We start from the raw sequence: 25,483 nt of genomic DNA on the forward strand, positions 1-25,483 counted from the left end.
AAATCCTCATATCCAAATACTGTAGACCATAGGGGTCAAACCCGAGGCCCAAGGGGCAGATCTGGCCTGCCACATCATTTAACGTGGTCCGGAATGTAATTTGAAGCAGCCCGCCACATCATTTAATGTGGTCTGGGACCTCGTTTTATGTGGCCCACTGCATCATTTAAAGTGGTCTGCCACCTCCTTTAATGTCATCCGCAGCATCATTCAATGTGGTCCACAGCGTCATTTAAATTGGCCTGCCGCATCATTTAATATGGTCCGGAATGTAATTTGAAGTGGCCTGCCGCATCATTTAATGTGGTCCAAGGCGTCATTTAATATGGTGCCCAGCGTCATTCAAAGTAGCCCGTCGTATTATTTAATGAGGTCCGTAACGCGATTTCATGTGGCCTGCCGCATCATTTAATGTGGTCTGGGACGTCATTTAACGTTGCCCGCTGCATCATTTTATGTGGTCCAAGTCGTCATTTAATATGGTCTCCAGTGTCATTCAAAGTAGCCCGTCGTATTATTTAATGTGGTCCGGAACGCGATTTCATGTGGCCCGCCGCATCATTTGTTGTGGTCCACAGCATCATTTAATATGGTCCGGAAAGTAAGTTCATGTGGCCCGCCTCATCATTTAATCTGGTCTGGGACGTCACTTAATACGGCCTGCTGCATCATTTAATGTGGTTTGCAGCGTCATTTAATGTGGTCCGCGGTGTCTTTTAAGTGGCCCTGGCCCGCCGCGTCATTTGTTGTGGTACGCAGCATTATTTATTAAGGTCCAGAACGAAATTTCGTGTGGCACTCCGCATCATTTAATGTGGACTGTGATGTCATTTTATGTGGCCCGCTACATCATTTAATATGGTACGCCGCATCATTTCATGTGGTCTGGGACATCATTTTATGTGGTCTGCCGCATCTTTAATGTGGTCCAGAACGAAATTTAATATGGTCCCCAGCGTCATTCAAAGTAGCCCGTCGTATTATTTAATGTGGTCCGGAACGCGATTTTGTGTGGCCCGCTGCGTCATTTAATGTGGTCTGGGACGTCTTTTTATGTGGCCTGCTGCGTCATTTAACGTGGTTAGCCGCATCATTTAATGTAGTCAGCCGCATCATTTAAATGTGATCTGGCAAGTAATTTCATGTGGCCAGTCACATCATTTAACATTATATGTCACATTTTTAATGTTGTCCGCCGTATCATTTCATGTGGTCTTGGACGTCCTTTTATGTAGCGCGCTGTATCAAGCAATAAGGCTACAAAAGTGCCTTATTGCAGTGAAACTTGCCAAGGGACATGTAACCAAATATTAACATTGCTGTATGTATACCTTTGACCCAGCAGATTTGGTCACATTTTCAGCAGACGCATAATAAATTCATAAAAGAACCAAACTTTATGAATGTTTTTTGTGACCAACAAGTACGTGCTCCAATCACTATATCACTAAAAAATAAGAGTTGTAGCAATTATTGGAAACTCGAGACAGTCATGACATTATGTTCTTTAAACTTTTGACCACGACTGTATATATGTATGTATGTATGTATGTATGTGTGTGTATATATATATATATATATATATATATACATATATATATATATAATGTGATCTGCCCCTTCATTTATATGGCCTGCGAAGGCTGGAATTAATATTAATGAATTTTTGCTTTTTGACAGAAATATATACTTCATGTGTTTTACACTTTCATATGTAACAAGATGTTCCAAACATTTTTTGGGAGAGTTATCAAAAATAAATACTGGCTGTCACCTAGACTTAGAATTTCAAAGCGATGTATCTATCAATATGTTAGTGAAACATATAATAATCAAAACTGTTGCCTCAGCAAATCGTGTGACAAGGCTATTTTACATTCACATGGAGTTACTCTTACAAGCGGCCTCTGAGGGCTGCAATAATTGCGATGTGGCCTTTATTAAAAACAAGTTTGACACCCCTTCTGTAAACATAAATCCTACCAAAGTCAATATCGAGGAGAGCAGCATTAGCCCCTTCAACCAGAATTTTCTTTGGGGATCCATGAATGGCTTCATACATGTAATAGACTCCATCCCTCACCATGGGCCGCAACCTTTCTCCATACTCCTGCAGAGCAGAACTTGTGTTTTCATGTCAGGAGCAGAGACAATTTCGTATTTCCTTACCTTAAGTTGTTTCAGTTGGTCATCAGCATCTACGACCAAGGTTGGATACATGGATTGATACTGGTGGACAAGGTTTTTGAATCTGAATTCATAAAAATTAATGTACAATATCACATAACTAGGACAGTAACGGTGTCGTGTTGTTCATATGACTTTCTCTTACCGGCCAGAGAAGTCCTTAAAGTCACCCAAAAGGTCGCATACACGAAGGCCCGTGCGAGATGCCTTGCTGGAGTATGCAGGTCCAATCCCCTTCTTGGTTGTTCCAATGCTGCCATCACAAAGCATTCAACTGTTACTCATACAGGCAGATATTGAAAGGTCCCACTATTATGCAAAAGCGATGTTCCAACAGTGATTGATCTATGTCCTACAGCCTGTTTGTGACCATTAAAAGTGAGAAAAACATTATTTTCTCCACAAGTTGCAGGTTTGAAGCTAAATTAGGGTAAAATGATTAGTAAATTTGAAACCCACCAAAAGAAAAAAAAATTATGTTGAATAAAAAAAAATACATCAGTTTATTCAAAATAAAAATAAGTGCACATGTGAATATAATTATGATTCACTTTGCTAATTCTTTTGAATAAATTGGTGATTCTGAAACTGTGGTATGTATACCACTAGGGGTATGCAGGCTCCATCTAGTGGTACACCAAACAATCACTTAATTAAATAATCAAACAAAGTGTTACTGTTCAAATGGTGTGTAATGTAACAGTGAGTTGTTTTTAATGAATACTTGGGCCTACTACACTACTGTATTTTAATGTTGGTCATTATGGTGGTACTTGGAGAGACACGTTTTTTCTAAGGTGGTACTAGGTGACAAAGGTTTGAGAACCACTGCAATAAATGATTTGTTTTCATTTTACCCCTTTCATATATTTTTCTGCGATCCCTGCCAGTTTCTTGTTGTTCCCATTGGGTTGACTTTTTTCTTGCCCTAATGTGGGATCTGAACTAATGATGTCGTTGTGGTTTGTGCAGCCCTTTGAGACACACAAAAAGCGTTCATCACCTAAACTTGAATAACTTTTTATTTTCCAGATTTACCAAGAATAATTAATGTTCTAAAAGTTTAGAAAATGTCAAATTCGACATGCTATGGACTACTGAACAAAAGACATTTATAGTTGAGGCCTATTTTCGGCTGAATTCTATCCACGCGGCTCAATTGCAATTCAAAGCACGGTTTGGATGTCGTGAATTTCCTGCCCACACAATGATCTACAGATGGGTCAACAAGTTCCGAACCCATGGGACTGTTAATAATCTCAATCGTAAAGATACTAACAGACAATCACACTCTGCACGACTGAAATCATCAAGGACACCACAGAACGTTGATGCAGTCAGAGACTCTGTTGTTCGCAGCCCACGCAAGTCTGTGCGTCGACAAAGTCAGGAGCTTGGAATGAACCAGGAGTCTGTGCGGAGGTTTTTGATCGCTGATCTCGACCTCTATCCTTACAGGATACAGATTAAACAAAAGCTTACACCTGCCAACATGAGGAAACAAGTGATCATGTGCCAATGGTTTTGCGATAAGATTGACGCTGCGCCAGACTTCCTTGACAATGTCTGGTTTTCGGATGAGGCACATTTTCTGCTGTCAGGTCATGAACAACATCTTCTGGGGTAGCACACCCCCTGAGTACTGTCTGCAAAGGCCATTACACTCTGTCAAGTGCACTGCATGGGTCACCATCTCCAAACATGGCATCATTGGACCATTCTGGTTCGAGGACAACGAGCGGTTTGTGACAATCAACACCGAGCGATATGTAGGTGCTTGGCAAATTCTGGACAGCACTTGGTCGACGAAGAGGGGTCGTCAGGGACCTCCAGTGGTTCTAGCAGGATGGTGCGACCCCCCCACACCTCAAACGAATCATTGGCATGGCTACAGCATCGCTTCCCTGACCGACTGATCAGCCGCAGGTGTGACACGGACTGGTCGCCACATTCACCGGACTTGAACGCCCCAGATTTTTTATCTGTGGGGATACCTTAAGGACAGGGTGTATGGCAACAACCCCCAGACTATCCCTGATCTGAAGGCAGCAATCACAGCAGCAATAAGACAGATCCCAAGGGAAGGATGTGGGAGGGTCATCGAGAACTTTGCCTGCCGGATCCAAATATGCTTGCAGCAACGGGGAGCTCACTTAGAGATGTCTGCTACATAGACTTAACCTAATGTAGCTGAATTTTTGTGTTAATCTAAATAACATTTTGGAAGTTATTCGATTTTTATTGATGAACGTTTTTTTTTGTGTCACCCTGTAAGTAAAGTTTGATTGATTGATTGATTGATTGATTGATTGAAATTAATGAGTATGTGGTGCCCTGGGCTACCGGCCGCAAAAAGAGACAATGCCCTGAGTGGTCCTTGAGCAAGAAAGGTCGACACAGTGCTGTGGGAAAACCCCATCTAATGCCTGTGTATATAATAATACACTGAATACATGTGTAGCCATTACTCTATCGAAAAACAAATTGAATCGTGTGTACTCTGCGGTTGTTGTCTTGTGATGCAGCTGTCAATGTAACGATGTCATAATGCGGTCAATGTAAACCCCTGTTCAAGGATTACCAAAGAAAGGCGTTGGTTTGGATTAAATGAATTCACTACAGTGATGGAATAAGCATTCCTCTGAAAAAACTGGGGCTGTAACGATTCGTTTTCATAACGATTCGTTTTCACAACAATTCGATTAAATTTAGAATGTGTGGCTGTCGATATGATTCTGGGACGACATTATTTTTTTTAGAACGATACGATCCGACTTAAAATCGATTCAGTAACTTTTTAACAAAAAAAAATTACTGTTTTCAACAAAAAAGTGTGACTGTGAAATAAATACTGGATACTGGACACTGTAGATGAAGTTTCATATATTCCTCTTATTTTTTGTAATGGAATTATAGATAAATGAATTATGGATACAAAGAAGCAAGTAAACAACAATTAATGCCCAATGCATTAACATCTTATCTGAATAAAGTGCAACCAACACTTTAGGTTGAATTCAAAAGAGGAAAGATAGATTTACCTGCTCCTTCTGTTTTTGTTTTTCAACATAAAATAATACAATATTGATAACAAAAATAAAGTGCAACCAACATCTCTTCAGGTTGAATTCGCCATAGATGCACCTGATAAAAATAAGTGGAACCTTTTTTTGACCTGCTACTACTCTCATTATAGGTTTCGGCGACACACGGACCAAATGGCCGAGGGTATCATGAATGAAGTTGAAAACGTGAGCAAAGTTTGACCTCTTTTTCAGTTATAAATAACTTTTTTTTAAAAACATTTTCAATATTACTAATATAGTATGTTAATTACATTGTTTTCAACCTTCTGTCTCAACCTAGTGCGTCAGCGAACCTGCTCAGCTGTCACTTCCGTTGTGTCCGTCGCATCCTTTGTGGTTTAAAGTTAAGTTGTGGCTTTATATTATTGTGTTGTGTCGTTTTTATTTGTGCTGTAGCTTAAAGTTGTTATGTTGTTATTAATTATATTGTTTTGTGGCTTTTGCATTACGTATAATCCTTATTTGGATTACGCCACGGCGGGGCAGACAGATTTCAATCAATCAATCAATCAATCAATCAATCAATCAATCAATCAATGTTTATTTATATAGCCCTAAATCACAAGTGTCTCAAAGGGCTGCTTTTAACGTCCTTATCATAAAAAGTGCTGAACTTCATATAGAGTTCTTAAATCCAATGTTTTCTTTTTTTGTAGTATCGATAATATCGATATATTGCCTTTTAAAACAATGTTGGAATCGATACCTATCTACCGGAAAGCCAACTTACTTATACTTAAAATGTAGGACTATAAATCGATCAATTGTTACACCACAGATCTGTTTTCACTGCTTTTTAGGGGCCAGGATGGCACCATACACCAGGGGTGGGCAATTAATTTTTACCGGGGGCCGCATGAGCAACCTGCAGTCTGCAGGTGTACCTAATGTTGTAGCCCAGCAGCGACTGAAGCACGGATTTCATATTTCATTCATTCACAACTCCAACACGAACATTATTGTTTTTGCACTTTTGGCTTCTTATTAAATAACTTTTTTAAATAGATTCAATCTTGCACGTGGAAACTTTAAGTGTGGGCTTTAGTTGATATAACACTCCCGTTAGGGGGTGCATTCTACGCCGGGGGTGCATTATCCGGCACAGCACCTGTTATATCAGTGCAACAGAGTCCAATAAGCACTCCTTAATAAACTCTCTGTCAGAAAACGCCTTACTTTTTCTGGCGATTTTGTGAGAAATGACAAAACTTGTCCTGACGGCTGCATTCTGGCGGTGTGAAATATGGCAAAACGTCCTTGTTGGGTTTGCAGTTTTACCATCAACGCATCAGCCTCCCTTGCGCACGCTTCATCGGACAGATTCCGGTATTTTTCCTTGTGCTTCGTCATGTAGTGGCGATTCAAATTATATTCTTTAAGCACAGCAAGCTGTGTACCACACATTAAGCACACGGCTTTACCTTTAATATCTGTAAAGAAATACTTGGCAGTCCATGTCTTGTTGAAAACACGCCATTCGTCATCAACTTTTCTTTTTTTAGCGTCTCATCAATTGTCGCTTTGCACCTTCACTCACAGGTTACACCCGGACATACGCCCATAAATAACACTTTTCAAAATAAAAGCAGCACAGTTGTATTGCGCGCACGACATAGATGTTTTTTAAACTTTATTTTGTAATTTGTGATTGCCGCTGTTCACATTCACTCACGCGCATACGTCCACACGGAAGTAATACAAATAATGCTTTTCAAAACAAAAGCAGCACCGTTGTATTGCACACTCGACATAGATACTTTTTAAAATTTATTTTGTAATTTATGATTGGCCTCCCGCGGGCCGGACAGGGACGCACAAAGGGCCGCAGAATGCCCAGGTCTGCTATACACTGTAGGATTATGTCTGTTTTTGCATAGAAACATGCATGGAGTTTCCTGATTTTGTTGAAATATTTGTACAAAATTATCAAAATTCCATTTTGGTAATCAATGTGCATTTTTCAAATTACGACTTTAATTTTGGTTTAGAAACAATTCAATTGCAACCTTCATCGACAGGATGGCTGTTTTAGAAAATCTCTAAAAAAAACGCCACCGATTTAGGGAAAGTAAGGAAAACTGATATATTGTGGCGGACACTAGGACCCAGGTCTCACACCCAGTAGACCTCAGGTGGGGGCGTAGTCAAATATATGTTTAGGCACTGAGTGTGTCCTCAAACCGCCACATTAGTAACAGCCATACTGGTGACCCCGACGTGATCCAATGTGGCTGCGGTCCACACCTTCAGGTACCTTGGAGTCCACATCTCTAATGACTTCTCCTGGTCAGTCAACACCACATCAATCATCAAGAAGGCTCAGCAGCGGCTACACTTCCTTAGAGTCCTCGGGAAGTACATCCTGAAGCCTGACCTGCTGCTGACCTTCTACCGCTCGTCCATCGAGAGCCTGCTGACCTACTGTATTACGGTATGGTACGGCAGCTGCACTGCAGCAGACAGGAAGAGGCTGCAAAGAGTGGTCAAGACGGCTCAGAAGATCATCGGCCGCCCTCTCCCCTCTCTGACGGACATCTACACCTCCCGCTGCCTCAACAGAGCCAGTGCCATCATCAAGGACAGCACCCACCCTGGCTCTGACCTGTTCCACCTGCTGCCCTCTGGGAAGCGCTACAGGTGCATTAAAACCAAAACAAACAGGCTAAAGAACAGCTTCTTCCCCAGGGCCATAACCATCCTGAACGGACTGCCCCATTGTCCCTCATAACTGCCTTCTCTTCGGTGCAATAACCCATTCCACCAACCACCCTGTTTTTTTTTTGTTTTTGTTTTTTTTTCATGTATATATTCATTTCACACCATATTCATTGCACTTCTACATTTTTTATATTTTTATATATTTGCACATTGTTTTTCTAGCATGCACACATCGCACTGTATGGAATGGCCTCAATCTCGTTACCTTGCGTAATGACAATAAAGCTGATTCTGATTCTGATACCGGTCTTTAAAGTGATAAAGCTTACTTCTTTCCTTCCTGTGCCTGTCTTTCCGTTTCCTGTAAGCCATCGACAACCTGATGGAAATCAAACACTGAGGAAAGAAGAGAAACAAGTTTCACAAGAATTATGAACGCAATAAAATGTTAACACATGCAAGACCTTACGCACCGATGTGAGCTCTATCTGACACAATTAGTCTCTTTTCCCAGCCTTTCAGACCTGATGAGAGAACAAATGTCAATTATTTATGCTTTACACTTACCGGGCACTTTATTAGGTACACCACCTGATCCAAAAAAATCTGCCATTACAAAGATAGCGATGCTCAGTTGTCAGGGATAATAATAGTGAGGTCTCATATTGTTTAATACATACACCACGGACAACTGGTTTATTTTTGTAAAGTTTGTGTAATAACGTTGCGCAAAATACCTTTCTTCTCGTTCTTGTCTCCCTCCTCAAACAGGCCGGGTAAATGTATGACCACGCCATTACCTGCAAGAGCAGAAAAGAAAATGATCAAAGAAATGAACTGTACCACTTTTGTGCTATTATAATATTCATTTATTTTATTTCTTTACCGATGAGAGAGATGCTTTTTGGGTTGATGATTCCACTGGGGAGAAGGTGGAAGTCATACTCTTTACCATCCACTACCACAGTATGTCCTGCGTTGTTGCCACCCTAAGAAGGAAAAGCATAATATGTAAAAAAAAATGCTATTATTAACGTTAGCCCCCACCACCATCGTCTCCTGGGGCACTGTTGGTTTTGTTCCAAAGATGAAAAATGTGTTATGGTCTCATGAAACCAAAGTTGAACCTTTGAAATGCAGCTTGGTGGTGCAAAAACAACACAATCTGCACTGTGTATAAGAGATGTTCTTGCAATCTGACAGACTGGGTTATATTACTTTAAATATGTTTTAAATAGTTTATTTTATTAAGTATAAAGACATTTTAGAGGTCCCACAGTAGTGTATTGGAAGTGCGTCATCCAAAATCTAGCCTTGAGGCTGGAATTTAGACAGTTAAAAAGCTATTGTAGTAAGATGTCGTTTTGTGTATCTGTAGCTTTAATGCTAATGAGCTGTGTTTATACAGAGCGTGTGACTTCCAGAAGCCCTATCGTGCACTTTATCCCCTTTTTACTTGTACAATTGTACAAGTTCCCATATGTTTAAAAAAAAAAATGTTACTAATTATAATAAAGCTCCCTGGATTTTCACAGCATTTATTTTTAAAATGAATACATGACTAAATGATTAATGGTCTGTTTTTGATGGCACATCCAGTTAAGTAACTGGAAATGGCCAATCTAGAAGCTCAGCACATTTTTCAAATATTCACCTATGACATCATTATAATCATGTATCCGGCCCCCCAAAATGTATTTGTAAAGTGGGGTCTTTTTTATTAATAGGTTGAGAACTTCTGTAGCAAAATTGACCCTTTTAGCATTTTAACCAATGTATGCTTTTAAAATGCCTCATTTAAAAAAAAAAAAAAAAAGTACTCTATTTGGTGTTTTAAAATTCTGCAGGGGTAGCTCCAAACTTGTCTATCAATGACATCACTGCCATTCAAGCATATGACGGTGATGTCACTGACAAGTAGACTACTTGCCTACAGACTGACTACTTGCATGTTGAAATATAGATTAAATAGACTAATAAAGAGTTTGTATTTTGAATGAGGCATATCAAAAACATACAGATGAAGGTTGAAGTATTTAAACGGCCCTTTTAATAATAACGTTTAATGTACATTGCAAAGCCAATATATTATATTGTATAATCCAGTGTTTTTTAACCATAGGGCCATTGTCTGCCCCTAGAGCAGTGGTTCTTAACCTGGGTTCGATCGAACCCTAGGAGTTCGGTGAGTCGGTCTCAGGGGTTCGGCGAAGGTCAAGACACACCCGACTCATTGTATAAATAAAAACTTCTCCCTATCGCTGTGTTATGGATACCCCCAAACAATGTTCCCTTTAATTTTCCATCTGATTTGCAGGTGTGTAAATGTTAGAATAATTATGTATAAGTTATCACACAACTCTTATGCTGAAAGGCCGTTGCTATAGTTGTTATCAATTGTGCTGAAGTTGTACTTTTCTATCTGTGCAAAGGCACAACTTGTAATCTTGCTTTGCGAGATGTCTCGTGTCAGCAGTTTGTTTCCAGACCCTGCCTGCTGACAGCCAAGGACGGACATCGAGTACCTCAACGCAGACAAAACAGAGACCGGGTGAAATCACGAGTGTCAGCACATTTCCATTCTGAATAATCACATATTGTGTCTACTGGGACTGCTTGCATTACCCCTCCCTGCAGAAGCAGCCTCAGTGATGTTAACTAGGTAACTCCCGAATAAATAGAGGAGCACGTGGGACTGTACCTTAGAGCGTAGGGGGAAACTGTAACTGAGTGTGCAGCCCAATACGTCTCTCCTCATGAGTAAAATTCAACTCTGTCCCTACTTGATTCCTTCTTCTTGTCTTGTGTAATAGATAGTTCGGTGTTTGAACCTGACAGCAATTTGATGTGAGTTCATGCACTGTGTTGGTTTTGTTCTTGGAACAAGGTGATGTTCATGCACAGTTAATTTTGTGCACCAGTAAAAAAACATAACTTTGCCTTGAATTAAAAAAATATATATATAATAATATTTTTCACTAAAGAAGGGTTCGGTGAATGCGCATTTGAAACTGGTGGGGTTCGGTACCTCCAACAAGGTTAAGAACCACTGTAGAGGGTTGCCAAAATGATCTGTTTCTCAGCTGTGGTCCGTATGGGCTGCAGCGGTGCAAAAAAAACAGAAGAAGTCTGAAACTAAAGTCATGAGCGCAAAAATGATGGCTAAAGTGGTGAAGCTGTATTTTCATTTGCACTTTAATTTTGTTGAAAGTTCAGTAATACTTTTGTTCAGTTTTGTAATTTTAGCACAACATAATTGTATGTAAATACATTTTTTGTCAGTTATTTATGAATCCCTTCTTATGTAGTATATTTGAGTTTGATTTTATTTCGAATTGGTTCTAATCAGCCTGTCCATCCATCCATTTTCTACCGCGTGTCCCTTTCGGGACCTCATCTGCAATCGGCGGAAGGCGGGGTACACCCTGGACAAGTCGCCACCTCATCCCAGGGCCAACACAGACAGACAGACAACATTCACACTCACATTCACACACTAGGGCCAATTTAGTGTTGCCAATCAACCTATCCCCAGGTGCATGTCTTTGGAGGTGGGAGGAAGTCGGAGTACCCGGAGGGAACCCACGTAGTCACGGGGAGAACATGCAAACTCCACACAGAAAAACCCCGAGCCTGGGAATCAAACCCAGGACCTTCTTATTGTGAGGCAACAGCACAAACCCCTGTTTCACCATGGTGCCTCAAGGTTTATACTGTATGTTAAATAAATAATAATCTTTGTGATTAACACATGGTTTCATATCATTTGACAAGGTTGTAAACTATAGGTAGGTTGGATATAATTATTGAATGTGATTAAAATCAAGAGTAAGATGAATTCAGCGTTTGTATTTGAGTGTGACCCGGGCTCTTTGGTAGTGGAAATCCCCTGGTATAATCAATGTTGACTCATTGTCAAAATTGGTCAGAAAGTCAAGGTTATTTTCATTTTAGTTCTATAAATGAGGGTTAAATAAGTGTCAGAATTGGTTGAAAATTCAACGCTATTTCAATGTCGATCATAGCAAGCACTTTCAATGTTCTTTTCAATGTCTGACTTCAGTGTTGGTCTCAACTTTCAGCCTGACCATATCGCAATGTTGATTCAATCACTTTTTGCTGTCTGGGTAATGTTTTCTATCTGCAGGTGTTGCAGTTATGAATCCACAGAGGGCACCGTCTCTCAAGTCAATTCACTCAACATTTTCCAGCCGGAAGGCACATTTGCTTAAAAAAAAACTCCAAAATGATACAATTTGTAGCTCCCACGTCAATAGCTGACTGACAGATAGTTACAGTAGCATAGCAACAGGCTTTATTTTAAAATGTGTAGGGAAGCGTTTTTTTTTTTTTTTTGGCAAAGCTGTCTTCCGTGAAGTAGTACACAAACCAAGCTCATCTAGCGAGGTGCATGACTCAGACAGTGTTATGTCCACGAGGAGTCAATTTTGCATTGAAAGGGACTCAAAATGTGTGGGGGGACATGAAGGAGACTGTGCACTTTGGCAAATGTAAACGGTAGTCATTTTGGACCGGAAAAAAAGGAGTATTTAGGACTATTTTCTGTACTGTATTAGTAACTACTTCCTAATCACACTCACACAAGCTTTCATTGCATTTCATGTATTCGTGAAACCTGGAATTCTACAATTTAACATTTTAACAGAAGCCAATTGTTAAGTTAATTTTGTTTGATGAATACACAACAGTGTTTCACATATATTAATTTACTTGTGGTGTCCTGTCACATGTAGAAAATAAATAAATAAAATAAAAAAAATTAAAACATTGTTTTTTTTAAAAAAGATTTTACGATACAAAAAGTAACACATGAGTGGTAACATCCCAGGTAACACCTAACGTTAGCGTAACGTTACTGTATGGTTCTCGTTTGGTTATGCAAGATGAGAACATTCTAAGAACATTCTCAGAACATATCAAAACCTATCTGACACACAAAATATTTGCCTGCAATGGAAACAGCGACCGTTAGGCTTTTCAAAATGTTTTTTTTCGCAAATTTACTTTATATACATTATGTAGTAACGTTTCCCTAACGTTCCGCGAACGTGTTGTGTTTTTCGAACAATCTGACGTCAGCTGAGCTGAGTCAAGGCTGCACGCATGCGCGTAGAAGCTTCCGTGAGACAAAGACGAAGCTCGACAACGCTGCAAATTCCAGAACCCCGATAATCAGGCAATACGGTGCGCCATCCATTGATCACATGTAAGTAGATAGAAAGAGTGAAATATGAAGCACGTTTTTGTGTAACAATTTCTACCCTACATGATTAATTTCAGACCATTTTACGGTTTTAGCGTTGTGTCAAATGCGCACCATGCTCAACTGCCGGCACCATATAAACTAGCATGCATTTCTCGTGCATATTGGCTGTTATATAGTTTCCAAATACCAACGAATGACTTCTGAAGAAGGGTGGATCTATCTGTAGCCTAGTTAAACAATAATTTGCCCCGTCAGTGTCATATTTTGAGGTCCATATGGCACGAATGTTGCCTGAACGTTCTGTTAAACATTATCACAATTTCAGAAGGGTTAAAACCATTAAAAATCAGTTCCCAGTGGCTTATTTTATTTTTCGAAGTTTTTTTCAAAATTGTACCCATTACGCAATATCCCTAAAAAAATGTTATATACACACGTCCATTTTCCTGTGACGTCACAATACAAACAAACATGGCGGATAGAACAGCAAGATATAGCGACATTAGCTCGGATTCAGACTCGGATTTCAGGGGCTTACGCGATTCAACAGATTACGCATGTATTGAAACTGATGGTTGTAGTGTGGAGGCAGGTAGCGAAAACGAAATTGAAGAAGAAACTGAAGCTATTGAGCATTAACAACCTTGAGACCTCCGATTTCGGAAGGTGGGGGGTGGGGGCGGGTGGGGCGGGGCGTGGTTAAGAGAGGAGTATATTGACAGCTATAATTCACCAAGTCAAGTATTTCATACATATTATATATATATATATATCTACATCCTGAAAATATGCAAACAAAACTGTGTTTAGATAATTGACACTTCAAACTTGCATAAATAAATATTAAGGAATATAACATAACTTGGCTTCTGAGAGTTTCAAAATGTAATGAATAAAATGCTAAAGTTGTTGATAAACAAGCTATTATTTTGATAATTAAATATGGTCATTTTAAATGAATTATTATGATAATTTAAAATCAATTATTTCAAATATGTTTATTTTAATGTATAATTATATGGCTGGATGTAATAAGGAGTCACAAAAAAATACAAATAAAAATACAATTAATTTTGATGTTTTTAGCAAAATATAGTAAAAATGTGGGCGATAATAGGGCAACCCATTTTCCTTGTTCTTTTTTTTTTATAGAATAAACAACACAATGAAGAAGTTTCAACAGAGGGCTTATAAGCGTAGATGGGCTGCCACAACTAGGCATTTGAAGAAGCAATGCCGACAGTCAACTTTAGAATTAGAGAGTGATGATAGCGAGCAAGAGAATGACACGACAATCTTTACAACTCCAGAAACAGTGACAACCCTTCAGTACATGGATGCTGCGGAGACTGCTTCCTGCACTGCCGCGGGTACTGACAATGCCACCTACAGTGGCCCTGATAGTGATGAGCCTGATGAAAATGATTCTGATTGGAGACTAATCAACCATCATGTCACCTTGTCATCTGATTCAGAAAATGAGAGTGATAGTGACTGCTTTGAAGATATTTTGAGGTCTGGATTATTTTATCTTCAGAATAGCTTCTGCTATTGGCCAAAGCCAAAACCTACCCACTCCAGAATCCGGAGAGCTGAGATTCCTGACAAAGAAGTCTGGGATAGGCTGCCAATTCGGGTTTTCAGGAAAACATTGACTGGTAAGGGAATATTGTCAAAGTCATATCATGTATATCTTAAACAACATAATTCATCTTGAGTCATCAGCATACTTTGACATTTTGCAAAAGACTTTGACAAGGCCCTTCAATATGAAAAACAAGCTGAAATGTTTTCGAGCCCAGAGGAAGAAGAAATGTCAACCAAATGGAGCCACATCACCCCTGAACGTTATAGAAACGATGAGGAAGATGTGTTTGATGCTGACGGTTAGTCACTTTTCAAAGACTGTTTACTTACAATACTCAAACACTACTTAGTGGTGCATAAATGTTATTGTCTTCGTTGGTTTAGGCGAAGAGGAAATTCGGCCAAAAAAGAAGTGCAGAAAAGAGAAATTACAGATCCTCATCCAGGCACCCCCACTGCCAGTGCTCCCACCATTGAACTTTCCAAACTCCAGCGAGTACCAGACCACTTCAGCCAGTACCAGCCAATACTACACCACTCCAAGGCATCCAGGCCGACCTCACAGCCCAGCGAGAAGCAGCACTTACAGGCTCAGTCCAGACAGGAATCATGCATCCAGCTCAAGCCAGTACCAAACCACTCCAACCAGTACAAGTCAGTACCAGACCACTCCAAGAAGCAGCAGGAATGCCCTTGAAAGTGAACGTTAGTTGGCTATTTAACTGTTGATAGGTGGTGTTAAACAGGCTGTTACAATGGGCAGTAATACGAATTACCTCTTTGACTTTTGTTGTCTTTGCAGTTTTCCAGTTAAACATGAAAGTTAAAAAAATAGTTGAGAACCAGGGAGAAATTATGCGCATGCTGAGAGGGCTGGCAGCACAGTCTGTGGGGCCAGAAGCTATGGATGTTCAAGATCTCATTGAGAAGCCTTTCGAGACTCTTGAGCAGCTTAAGACCTTCTGTGAACAGCTCGACACTGATCTTCTGCTCAGAAAGCAGCTGGTAATTAGTTTTAATTCCCCACTGCAAAATTATCTTGCTCAGTTATCAAAAAACATGTTCTAATCAAGTACAATATTGTTGTTTATTTATTTGTATAGGTGAAAGCTCTTACTGCTCTTGGTGGGCAGAATTTGGCAGACACGGTGAGGACAATGCTGAGGAAAATTGCCACAAACAAAGTCCTGGAGCAGCTTGGTCTCCGTGGAAAGACAGGCAAAGTGGCATTTGAGGACTTGCCCTTTTACAGAATAATAATAAGTACGTGTTAATAATAGGTTTGCATCTTTGAACATGTTGCATGTATGCTCACAAGGTCGATCTAGCTGTTATTATTACGGTATTTATTCTAAAGGGAATTCTAAATTGTGCTGGTGATTCCAGAGGCATGCAGGGGTGTTTACAAACAGACGACCACAGCTGAAGTAGATTGTGAGCTTGGAGAGGTCCTGAAACTGGCCACTTTTCGAAAGGGAGGTTCAAAGTTTGAGGTACGGAGAATTATGATAAGATATCCCAATTTTGAATTCCATTTTATTGAAGTTCCACTGCATGTCTTTTGAATTTGCAATTATAACTACTTGCAGGAGAAGAGGATGAATTAAGAGGAAGCGACGGCGAAGAAGGGCAAAGGGAAGTGTAAAAAGGAAATGGACAGTGAGATGAGTGACCAGGTAAATGATAAAGTAATTATGCCAATGTTTTATTTCAATTCATAAAGATCCCAGTTCTGTGTTGAATTTGCAATTATAAACACTTGCAGGAAGCGACGGCGAAGAAGGGCAAAGGGAATTGTACAAAGAAAAGGGACAGTGAGATGAGTGACCAGGTAAATGATAAAGTAATTATGCCAATGTTTTAATTCAATTCATAAAGATCCCAGTTCTGTGTTGAATTTGCAATTATAAATACTTGCAGGAAGTGAAGAAGAAGAAAACAGGGAAAGGGAAAAGAACCAAGCAAACGCTAGTGAGACCAGTGAGCATTGAGCAGGTAAACAAGGAGCAAATTATGCCATGTTTTAATTTAATTCAATTCATCTACATTCCAGTGCTGTCTTTGTTGTATTTGTGAATATCTATAATTATTTACTTCCAGGAAGAGAACCAACAAGAAGGGGCAGGAGTACACTGACGCGCACGACCAAGACCACTGCATTCCATTTCTATTCCATCCATCTTCTTCAGCTTATCCGAGGTCGGGTCGCGGGGGCAGCAGCCTAAGCAGGGAAGCCCAGACTTCCCTCTCCCCAGCCACTTCGTCCAGCTCTTCCTGTGGGACCCCGAGGCGTTCCCAGGCCAGCCGGGAGACATAGTCTTCCCAACGTGTCCTGGGTCTTCCCCGCGGCCTCCTACCGGTCGGACGTGCCCTAAACACCTCCCTAGGGAGGCGTTCTGGTGGCATCCTGACCAGATGCCCGAACCACCTCATCTGGCTCCTCTCGATGTGGAGGAGCAGCGGCTTTACTTTGAGCTCCTCCCGGATGGCAGAACTTCCATTTCTATTGTATTATAATTATCACTAATAAAGAATTATTGTTTAATTTTCTGTTTTGAGTGTCAGTCCTGACAATATAGCACAAAAACAGACGTAAATACCACTGCATTCCATTTCTATTGTATTATAATTATCACTAATAAAGAATTATTGTTGAATTTTCTGTTTGAGTGTTATAGTCCTGACAATATAGCACAAAAACAGACGTAAATACCACAGCATTCCATTTCTATTGTATTATAATTATCACTAATAAATAATTATTGTTGAATTTTCTGTTTGAGTGTTAGTCCTGACAATATAGCACAAAAACAGACGAAAATAGCATGTTCCTAAACAGTTCCCTAAACGTTCTTGCCAAACGTTCATGGCTAACGTTCTGCTAACCAAGCAAGAACTCCACAACCTCACGTTCTTTGAACGTTACAAACTAACGTTCCCATAACAATGCCACTACGTTCTCCTAACGTTCACATAACGTTCACGTGTTACCTGGGATGAGGCAAAGTAACACAAAAAAATGAAGGGTAAGGTATTATTTTCAAATAGTCTTGGCATTTGCATAATAACACCGACACGCAACATGCAGTGACATAAATGCTGGGAAAAGCAGCTTTTTTTATGCAGACTCTGAATCGATAGGCGAATGTGCAGATGTATCTAATGTTGTGAATCTATATAATGTTTATTAAGTTTATTTTCCACAGTGTCTGAAAGAATTAGCGGTGACGACTTCAAGATATATATTTAAACAGTGTACACTTTAAAATTATATTATGATAGTTTTGAAAAGGGAGGGGGTGGTTTAAATCTGGGAACGCCTCCAGAATCGAACATTTTACAGACAGACTCAAAAAACTTGTTAAAAAGTGACCGTGGGGCAAAATGTATGCAAAATTTACACCTAATCATATTCAATACATATTATCTAGACCAGTGTTTCCCAATCTGCGATGAGGTGGCGACTTGTCCCGATCGTAGCTGAGATAAGCTCCAGCGCCCCCCGCGACCCCGAAGGGAATAAGCGGTAGAAAATGGATGGATGGATGGTGTTTCCCAATCATATGGGCCATTGTTGGGCTGCGAGCATGCCCTTAGAGGTCCTCCAAAAAATATATGTTTCTCAGCTGTGGTCCGCATGGGCGGTAGCGGTACTCAGGTGTAATACACTTTTCCACCACTTGTGGCAGTAATGACAATATCAAACAAACAGAAGAAGTCTGGAGCTTAAGTCATAGAGAAGTTTCTCAAGCGCAAACATTATGACTAAAGTGGTGAAACGGTATTTTCATTTATTGACAGTTTATTTTAGAAACATATATATTATTATAATTCATTATTAATTTAGTTAGAATGTATTTATTTTAGCACTGTGTAATTGTATGTAAAGGTATTTTTAATCAGTTTTCAGAGTTCCTTCTTTTGCATCATATTTCATTTGTTGTTATTTTGGTAATCAGCCGAACCTAAACCTTGATAATAATCTTTGTGATTAACACATGGTTTCATATTATTTGACAATGTTTGTCCTGTTAAACTGTAAGTAAGTTAGATATAATTATTGAATACGATTAAAATCAAGAGTAAGATTACTAATTCGGGGTTAATATTTGAGTGGGCCCTGGGCCCCCCTGTAATGAAAAGGTTGGGCCCTGAAGTCGAAAACGTTAAGATCTGATCTAAAGCACAAGGAAGTGTTTTACATAGATTAAAATCATCATAAGTCCCCTTTAAGTGAATGTAACGGAGTAAATGAAGCACGTTACTACACACCTTCGATAATATGTAAAGAAAAGCCAACTCTATCTTCACAATCTGAAACATAACGGAGCACTTTTGTGACAAATGTAATCAACATGACCCAAGCTAACTTCTTTCCTTCTCAAACTGACTGGAAGTTAGGATTAAAGCAAAACGTGCTTCAACTGCTGGTATCTCCTAAAAAGTAAATTACATACATCGTCTTAGGGCTGGGCGATATATCGAATATACTTGATATATCGCGGGTTTGTCTCTGTGCGATGTAGACAATGACTATATCGTGAGTATTCGAGTATACGTTCTCACGCAGTTGCTTTTAGCTGCGGGCATTACACTTCAGGATTTTCTCACTCTTTCTTGTCTCTCCTTCTCACAGAGTTAAAACAAGCGCACCTTCTTACATACGTCACATACTGTCGTGCATGCAATATCATACGCTCTCGCGGAGCAGAGAGGTAGCAGAGAGGAATGTACCATAGGTAAAGTTAGCTGTGGCAGCTAACTTCTGTGGCAGGTGCAAGCGGAGCGGTGCGAGTGGTAATACGAGAGAGAGAAGGTGCGAATCTGGTAAGAAATGGAGGAAGAAGAATTCATTCCCAAGCAAAACAGCATGGGGTCCATTGTCTGGCGGTGGTTTGGCTTCAAGCGGAAAGATGTTGAACAGACAACCGTAACATGTCAAGTATGCGGCAAAAGCGTTGCTACAAAAAGCAGCAGCCCTACTAATTTGTAACATCATTTGAAAAGTCACCCGCTAGAGAATGAAGAGTGCTTGAAACTCCGCATGTCAACATCTCCGGCCTGGCTTCTTCCATTTCCAGATCAACACTGTATGAAAAAACTAGTCGAAAAACTGAAGGAGATAACGTCCGCAGTAACCTACCACATAGCGAAGGACATACACTATTTAATTTCCTATTATGCAGCTCATTTTTATTTGACAGTTATTGAAATATCTTGTGTGACATCATGCACAAAAGTGCACTTTATTTGTTTTAAACTATTGTAGTTGCGTTCTGTACAAAAAGTGCACTTTATTTTAGTGTTGTTTTGATATGTCGTCTTAGTGACATCATGCACAAAAGTGCACTAATAGCTTGTTTTAAAATGTCTGACAATCTTGCACGTTCTGTTTTGGAAATGACATGAATGTTTGCGTCACTGCTTAAAGGCCTACTGAAACCCACTACTACCGACCACGCCGTCTGATAGTTTATATATCAATGATGAAATCTTAACATTGCAACACATGCCAATACGGCCGGGTTTAACTTATAAAGTGCAATTTTAAATTTCCCAGGAAACTTCCGGTTGAAAATGTCTGGGTATGACGTATGCGCATGACGTCAGTAGTTGAATCAGACATTTTGGAATAGGTCAGTCGCCAGCTTAAATCGTCTTTTTTCATCGCTAAATTCCACAGTATTCTGGACATCTGTGTTGGTGAATCTTTTGCAATTTGTTTAATGAACAATGGAGACTGCAAAGAAGATACCTGTAGGTGCGATCGGTGTATTAGCGTCTGGCTACAGCAACACAACCAGGAGGACTTTGACTTGGATAGCAGACGCGCTATCCGACGCTAGCTGCCGACCGCATCGATGATCGGGTGAAGTCCTTCGTCGCACCGTCGATCGCTGGAACGCAGGTGAGCACTGGTGTTGATGAGCAGATGAGAGCTGGCGTAGGTGGAGAGCTAATGTTATTAGCATAGCTCTATCGAGGTCCCGTAGCTAAGTTAGCTTCAATGGCGTCGTTAGCAACAGCATTGCTAGGCTTCGTCAGGCGGTACAGCATTAACCGTGTGGTTACAGGTCCAGAGTTTGGTAGTATTGTTGATATTCTGTCTATTCTTCCAGTCAGGGGCTTATTTATTTTGTTTCTATCTGCAGTTAAGCACGATGCTATCACGTTAGCTCCGTAGCTAAAGTGCTTCGCTGATGTATTGTCGTGGAGATAAAAGTCACTGTGAATGTCCATTTCGCGTTCTCGACTCTCATTTTCAAGAGGATATAGTATCCGAGGTCGTTTAAAATACAAATCCGTGATCCACAATAGAAAAAGGAGAGAGTGTGGAATCCAATGAGCCCTTGTACCTAAGTTACGGTCAGAGCGAAAAAAGATGCGTACTGCACTGCACTTTAGTCCTTCACTCTCACGTTTTTCATCCACGAATCTTTCATCCTGGCTCAAATTAATGGGGTAATCGTCGCTTTCTCGGTCCGAATCGCTCTCGCTGCTGGTGTAAACAATGGGGAAATGTGAGGAGACTTTCAACTTGTGACGTCACGCTACTTCTGGTACAGGCAAGGCTTTTTTTATCAGCGACCAAAAGTTGCGAACTTTATCTTCGATGTTCTCTACTAAAACCTTTCAGCAAAAATATGGCAATATCGCGAAATGATCAAGTATGACACATAGAATGGATCTGCTATCCCCGTTTAAATAAAAAAAAAATAATTTCAGTAGGCCTTTAATAACTGTTTAATAAATACAGTTTTGGTCAATTGACTTAGTTGTGATTTCCCTCTCTGCATGAAAGTTTAAAAGTAGCATATATTAATGCAGTATGAAGAAGAATGTTTTAATGTAGACACATAGAATCATCATACTGCTGTGATTATATGCATCAAGTGTTCATTCAAGGCTAAGGCAAAATATCGAGATATATATCGTGTATCGTGACATGGCTTAAAAATATTGACATATTAATAAAAGGCCATATCGCCCAGCCCTACATCGTCTCATCTGAAAACCCCAATCAAAAAGACCACTCTTCTCCGTCCATGTCGATCCATGGTCTTATCTACTTCACACACAGCCCGTTTGACCTATTTTAGCACCCTCGGCTGAGAAGGTCCAGTCCACCCCTGACTGTGTGCTTCAAAGCTGGCCTTCTCACATATCCAACCACCCTGAGAATGTGACCTGTTGCTCTGGTCCATTTGCTGCTTGTCAGTGGAGAAAGCTCAACACTCAGCAACTGTTGGCTGCTTGTCCAGAACTTGAGTGACCTCTGATTTTGGAGCAGTTATGCATCTTATGTAACTGTCTGGATGGCGTTTTTATTTTGGTAGTCAATCAGATCAGCTTCATTCCATTTTGCACAGTCAAGCTTGCTGCATAATAAAAGTCACCCCTGGCGTGGCAACTATTCTGCATAGCAACAGTAAGGCCCTTTATAGTAGGCGACGACTCGAACTGCAAACATTTACCTGACATCTGCACACAACGTCCGCTTCGGTGGCCAGCAGGTCGACCACTTTCCCTTTGCCCTCGTCGCCCCATTGCGCGCCGAGCACCACCGTCACGTTGTTCCCTACGTCGTTGCGCGGTCGCTTGGGTCCCGTCGCGGCGGGCTGGTTGGTGTTTTTGTGCTCTTTGGCCGACCAACTGAGCGACATGACAGCGGAGGCTTCGTGCTGGCCGTCTCAAGAGGACTGGCTGTCTCCACGAGGCGGCACTGCCATATCTGGAAGGCTGCAGACGGTGACGTCACAGCGGCGTGTGCGTAATGGTCGCCTCTGATACTCTTTTTACGCACTAATTATGTTAGTGCGTGCAGTAAAAAGGCTACATTTGGACGTCGATAGATTAAACATGAAAAGTTACAACCCGGTCTGGTCGTCCGTAACACTCCTTTACACACTTATTATGTTAACTGTGCATTTTACACACTTATTGTATGTGAGTGCAGTTTGATCCAGTTTAAGAAACTGTTCAAATTCCATGTGTTTATTAAATGCAAAGAAGACTAATCCTGATATACATCTTAACTCTATTGATAAATGAGACATAAACTTTTTTCACCAAGTACCACCTCAGAAAAAATAAAGTACCACCATAGTGACCAACATTAAAACACAGTAGTGTAGGCCTTAGTATTCATTAAAAACAAGGCAGAGGTTTTATTTAACAAGTATATTTAATATTTTTGGCCCGTGTAACAAAGTAACATTACACACAGTTTGAACAGTAACACTGTGTTTTAAAATAGGAAAAAAACACTGTAATTAAATAATGAATCAAATCTTTGGCGAACCACTCAAAGGAGCCCGCGTACCACATCACTGATTTATAACATAATCAGGGAATTATGTGAATTAGAACTCAATAGTATTCATGTAAACTTTATTTATCTATGTTAATTTTGATTGATTTATTTACTTATCAGTTGTTTGTTTTAGCGATTGGTAAGTAACAATAAACAGGGGTCTAAGTAGAATTTTAATAAAGTAATCCCTTGTTTGTTATTGTTAGATGGTTCCGGACATGGCCACAAAAAAATTAATTTTCGCAAAATCCATCCATTTTCTACCGCTCATTCCCTTCGGGGTCGCGGGGGGCACTGGAGCCTATCTCAGCTACAATCGGGCGGAAGGCGGGGTACACCCTGGACAAGTCGCCACCTCATCACAGGGCCAACACAGATAGACAACAACATTCACACTCACATTCACACACTAAATATAAATCATTATTTATTTTTTTTCTCAAACATTTGTTTTTTTTGGTTTTTACAGACATATAACATTTATTTTTGGGTTTTTTACATACATATAACTGATAAAAGTAAACACAAATACATCAAATGCTGTTTCCCCCCCACAAGTATGATAAAATAAAAAACAACTCAAGTGAATTACATTTATATAGCGCTTTTTCTCAAGTGACTCAAAGCGCTTTACATAGTGAAACCCAATATCTAAGTTACATTTAAAACAGCGTGGGTGGCACTGGGAGCAGTAAAGTGTCTTGCCCAAGGACACAACGGCAGTGACTAGGATGGCGTAAGCGGGGATCGAACCTGCAACCCTCAAGTTGCTGACACGGCCGCTCTACCAACCGAGTTATACCAACCCTTATATACATATATATATATATATATATATATATATATATATATATACTATAATTATATATATACATATATATATATATAATTATAATATATACTGTATATACATGTATATATATATACTGTGTATATATATGTATATATATATATATAAATATATATATATATATATATATATATATATATATATATATATATATATATATATATATATAATTAAACTAATAATGATACGAAAAAAATAAAAAAAATAATGGTAATAACGGTAAATTTAAAAAAAGGAACCACAGACAGATGCCAACATAAAACCACAGACAGCTGCATTCCTAAATTACCTTAGAGAGTTATAACAACCAACAAGCTCACAAACTCATCAACCACCCACATATGATTATGCTAGTGCGTGCCATTGTATGTGAGTGCATTTAAAAGGCTTTATTTTGATCCAGTTTAAGAAACTGTTCAAACTCCATGTGTTTATTAAGCACAAAGAAGAAGAATCCTGATATACTGTACATCTTACCTCTATTGATAAATGAGACATAATCATGTATAGCAGTGGTTCTTAAACTTTTTTCACCAAGTACCACCTCAGAAAAAATAAAGTACCACAATAATGACCAACATTAAAACACAGTAGTGTAGTAGGCCTTAGTATTCATTAAAAACAAGACAGGGGTTTTATTTAACAAGTATATTTAATATTATTATACAGCTTGGTCAATTTATTATTCCTGAATATTTTCTCATTACTTATATAAGAGATTATCTTTCCCCTAATATACGCTTTCAGCGTCTCCCAGAGCACAGACACTGACTCTCCAAGCATCTTGTTCGAGAGTATAAAAAATCTTTTTGACGAGAAACAAATTCCCTAAAGTTTTCATTTAAAAGTAATTGTGTATTGAGATGCCACAACGCATGTGTGGTTGGTAGGTTTTTAAAGCGTATATCCATTAAAATTGGAGCATGATCCGCGATAAGAATTGCATCGTATTTGCATGTAGGTATATAGATGAAAGTAATTTGTTGTCAACTAAAAGTAGTCACTACGGGTGAAAACTGTGAATATTGCCTGCTAATAGGATTCATAAAGCATCACACATATGAGACAGACAATTCCTCCATAAAAGACTGGATTACCTGAGCAGATCTTGAAGGTGGACAGGTTTTGGGGGATGAGTGATCAAGCTGGGGATCAAGCCAACAGTTAAAGTCTCCTCCTAATATTAAATACTACATTGACAAATCAGGGAAAGTTCAGAAAAAGGCGTTTGAAAAAGGTGTCATCATCATAGTTGGGGGCATAAACATTTTCAAGGGCTACTGAAGTGTTTGAAATCTGACGAGTGACGATAACACATCTCCCATTGGGGTCAGAAATGTTGTTTGAGAGTACGAAAGGAGACGATTTATGCAGCAGAAGAGCAGCACCCCTCGATGTACTCAAAAATGAAGAATGAAAGCCTACGCATCCTCATCTCGTCTTCAAGTGGTCAGCAGGTTAATGATGAGTCTCCTGCATAAAGATGACATGAGCAACTTGCAACTTACTTCACTATATAGGATTATTAATTCCCTTAGGGTTATAACCAGGTAATGTCATAGGAAAATGCCAGC

The 25,483-nt window shown here is 39.7% G+C and overlaps 1 protein-coding gene and 2 long non-coding RNA genes across 3 annotated transcripts in view; 2 read left to right on the plus strand and 1 right to left on the minus strand.

The window, feature by feature from the left end:
* adss1 (adenylosuccinate synthase 1) overlaps positions 1 to 22,499 on the minus strand; it is a 30,481-nt gene extending 7,982 nt beyond the window's left edge. The window contains exons 1-8 of the mRNA XM_061967992.2: positions 22,221 to 22,499; positions 8,818 to 8,920; positions 8,669 to 8,731; positions 8,405 to 8,455; positions 8,261 to 8,327; positions 2,333 to 2,440; positions 2,170 to 2,251; positions 1,984 to 2,110 (exon numbers count right to left, since the gene is read on the minus strand). Of these exons, the coding sequence (XP_061823976.1) occupies positions 1,984 to 2,110; positions 2,170 to 2,251; positions 2,333 to 2,440; positions 8,261 to 8,327; positions 8,405 to 8,455; positions 8,669 to 8,731; positions 8,818 to 8,920; positions 22,221 to 22,409 (790 nt within the window). The 5' untranslated portion in view covers positions 22,410 to 22,499. The remainder of the gene's footprint in view (positions 1 to 1,983; positions 2,111 to 2,169; positions 2,252 to 2,332; positions 2,441 to 8,260; positions 8,328 to 8,404; positions 8,456 to 8,668; positions 8,732 to 8,817; positions 8,921 to 22,220) is intronic.
* LOC133612010 (uncharacterized) lies at positions 15,650 to 16,236 on the plus strand. Its single transcript, XR_012050560.1, has 3 exons — positions 15,650 to 15,750; positions 15,849 to 16,008; positions 16,132 to 16,236. It is a non-coding gene; the product is annotated as an uncharacterized lncRNA (long non-coding RNA).
* On the plus strand, positions 16,515 to 17,028 carry LOC140678975 (uncharacterized). Its single transcript, XR_012050561.1, has 3 exons — positions 16,515 to 16,576; positions 16,666 to 16,740; positions 16,846 to 17,028. It is a non-coding gene; the product is annotated as an uncharacterized lncRNA (long non-coding RNA).
* Positions 22,500 to 25,483: the final 2,984 nt, after the last annotated feature.

This window comes from Nerophis lumbriciformis, linkage group LG08, assembly GCF_033978685.3.
Source record: "Nerophis lumbriciformis linkage group LG08, RoL_Nlum_v2.1, whole genome shotgun sequence".
NCBI classification, from domain to species: Eukaryota; Metazoa; Chordata; class Actinopteri; order Syngnathiformes; family Syngnathidae; genus Nerophis; species Nerophis lumbriciformis.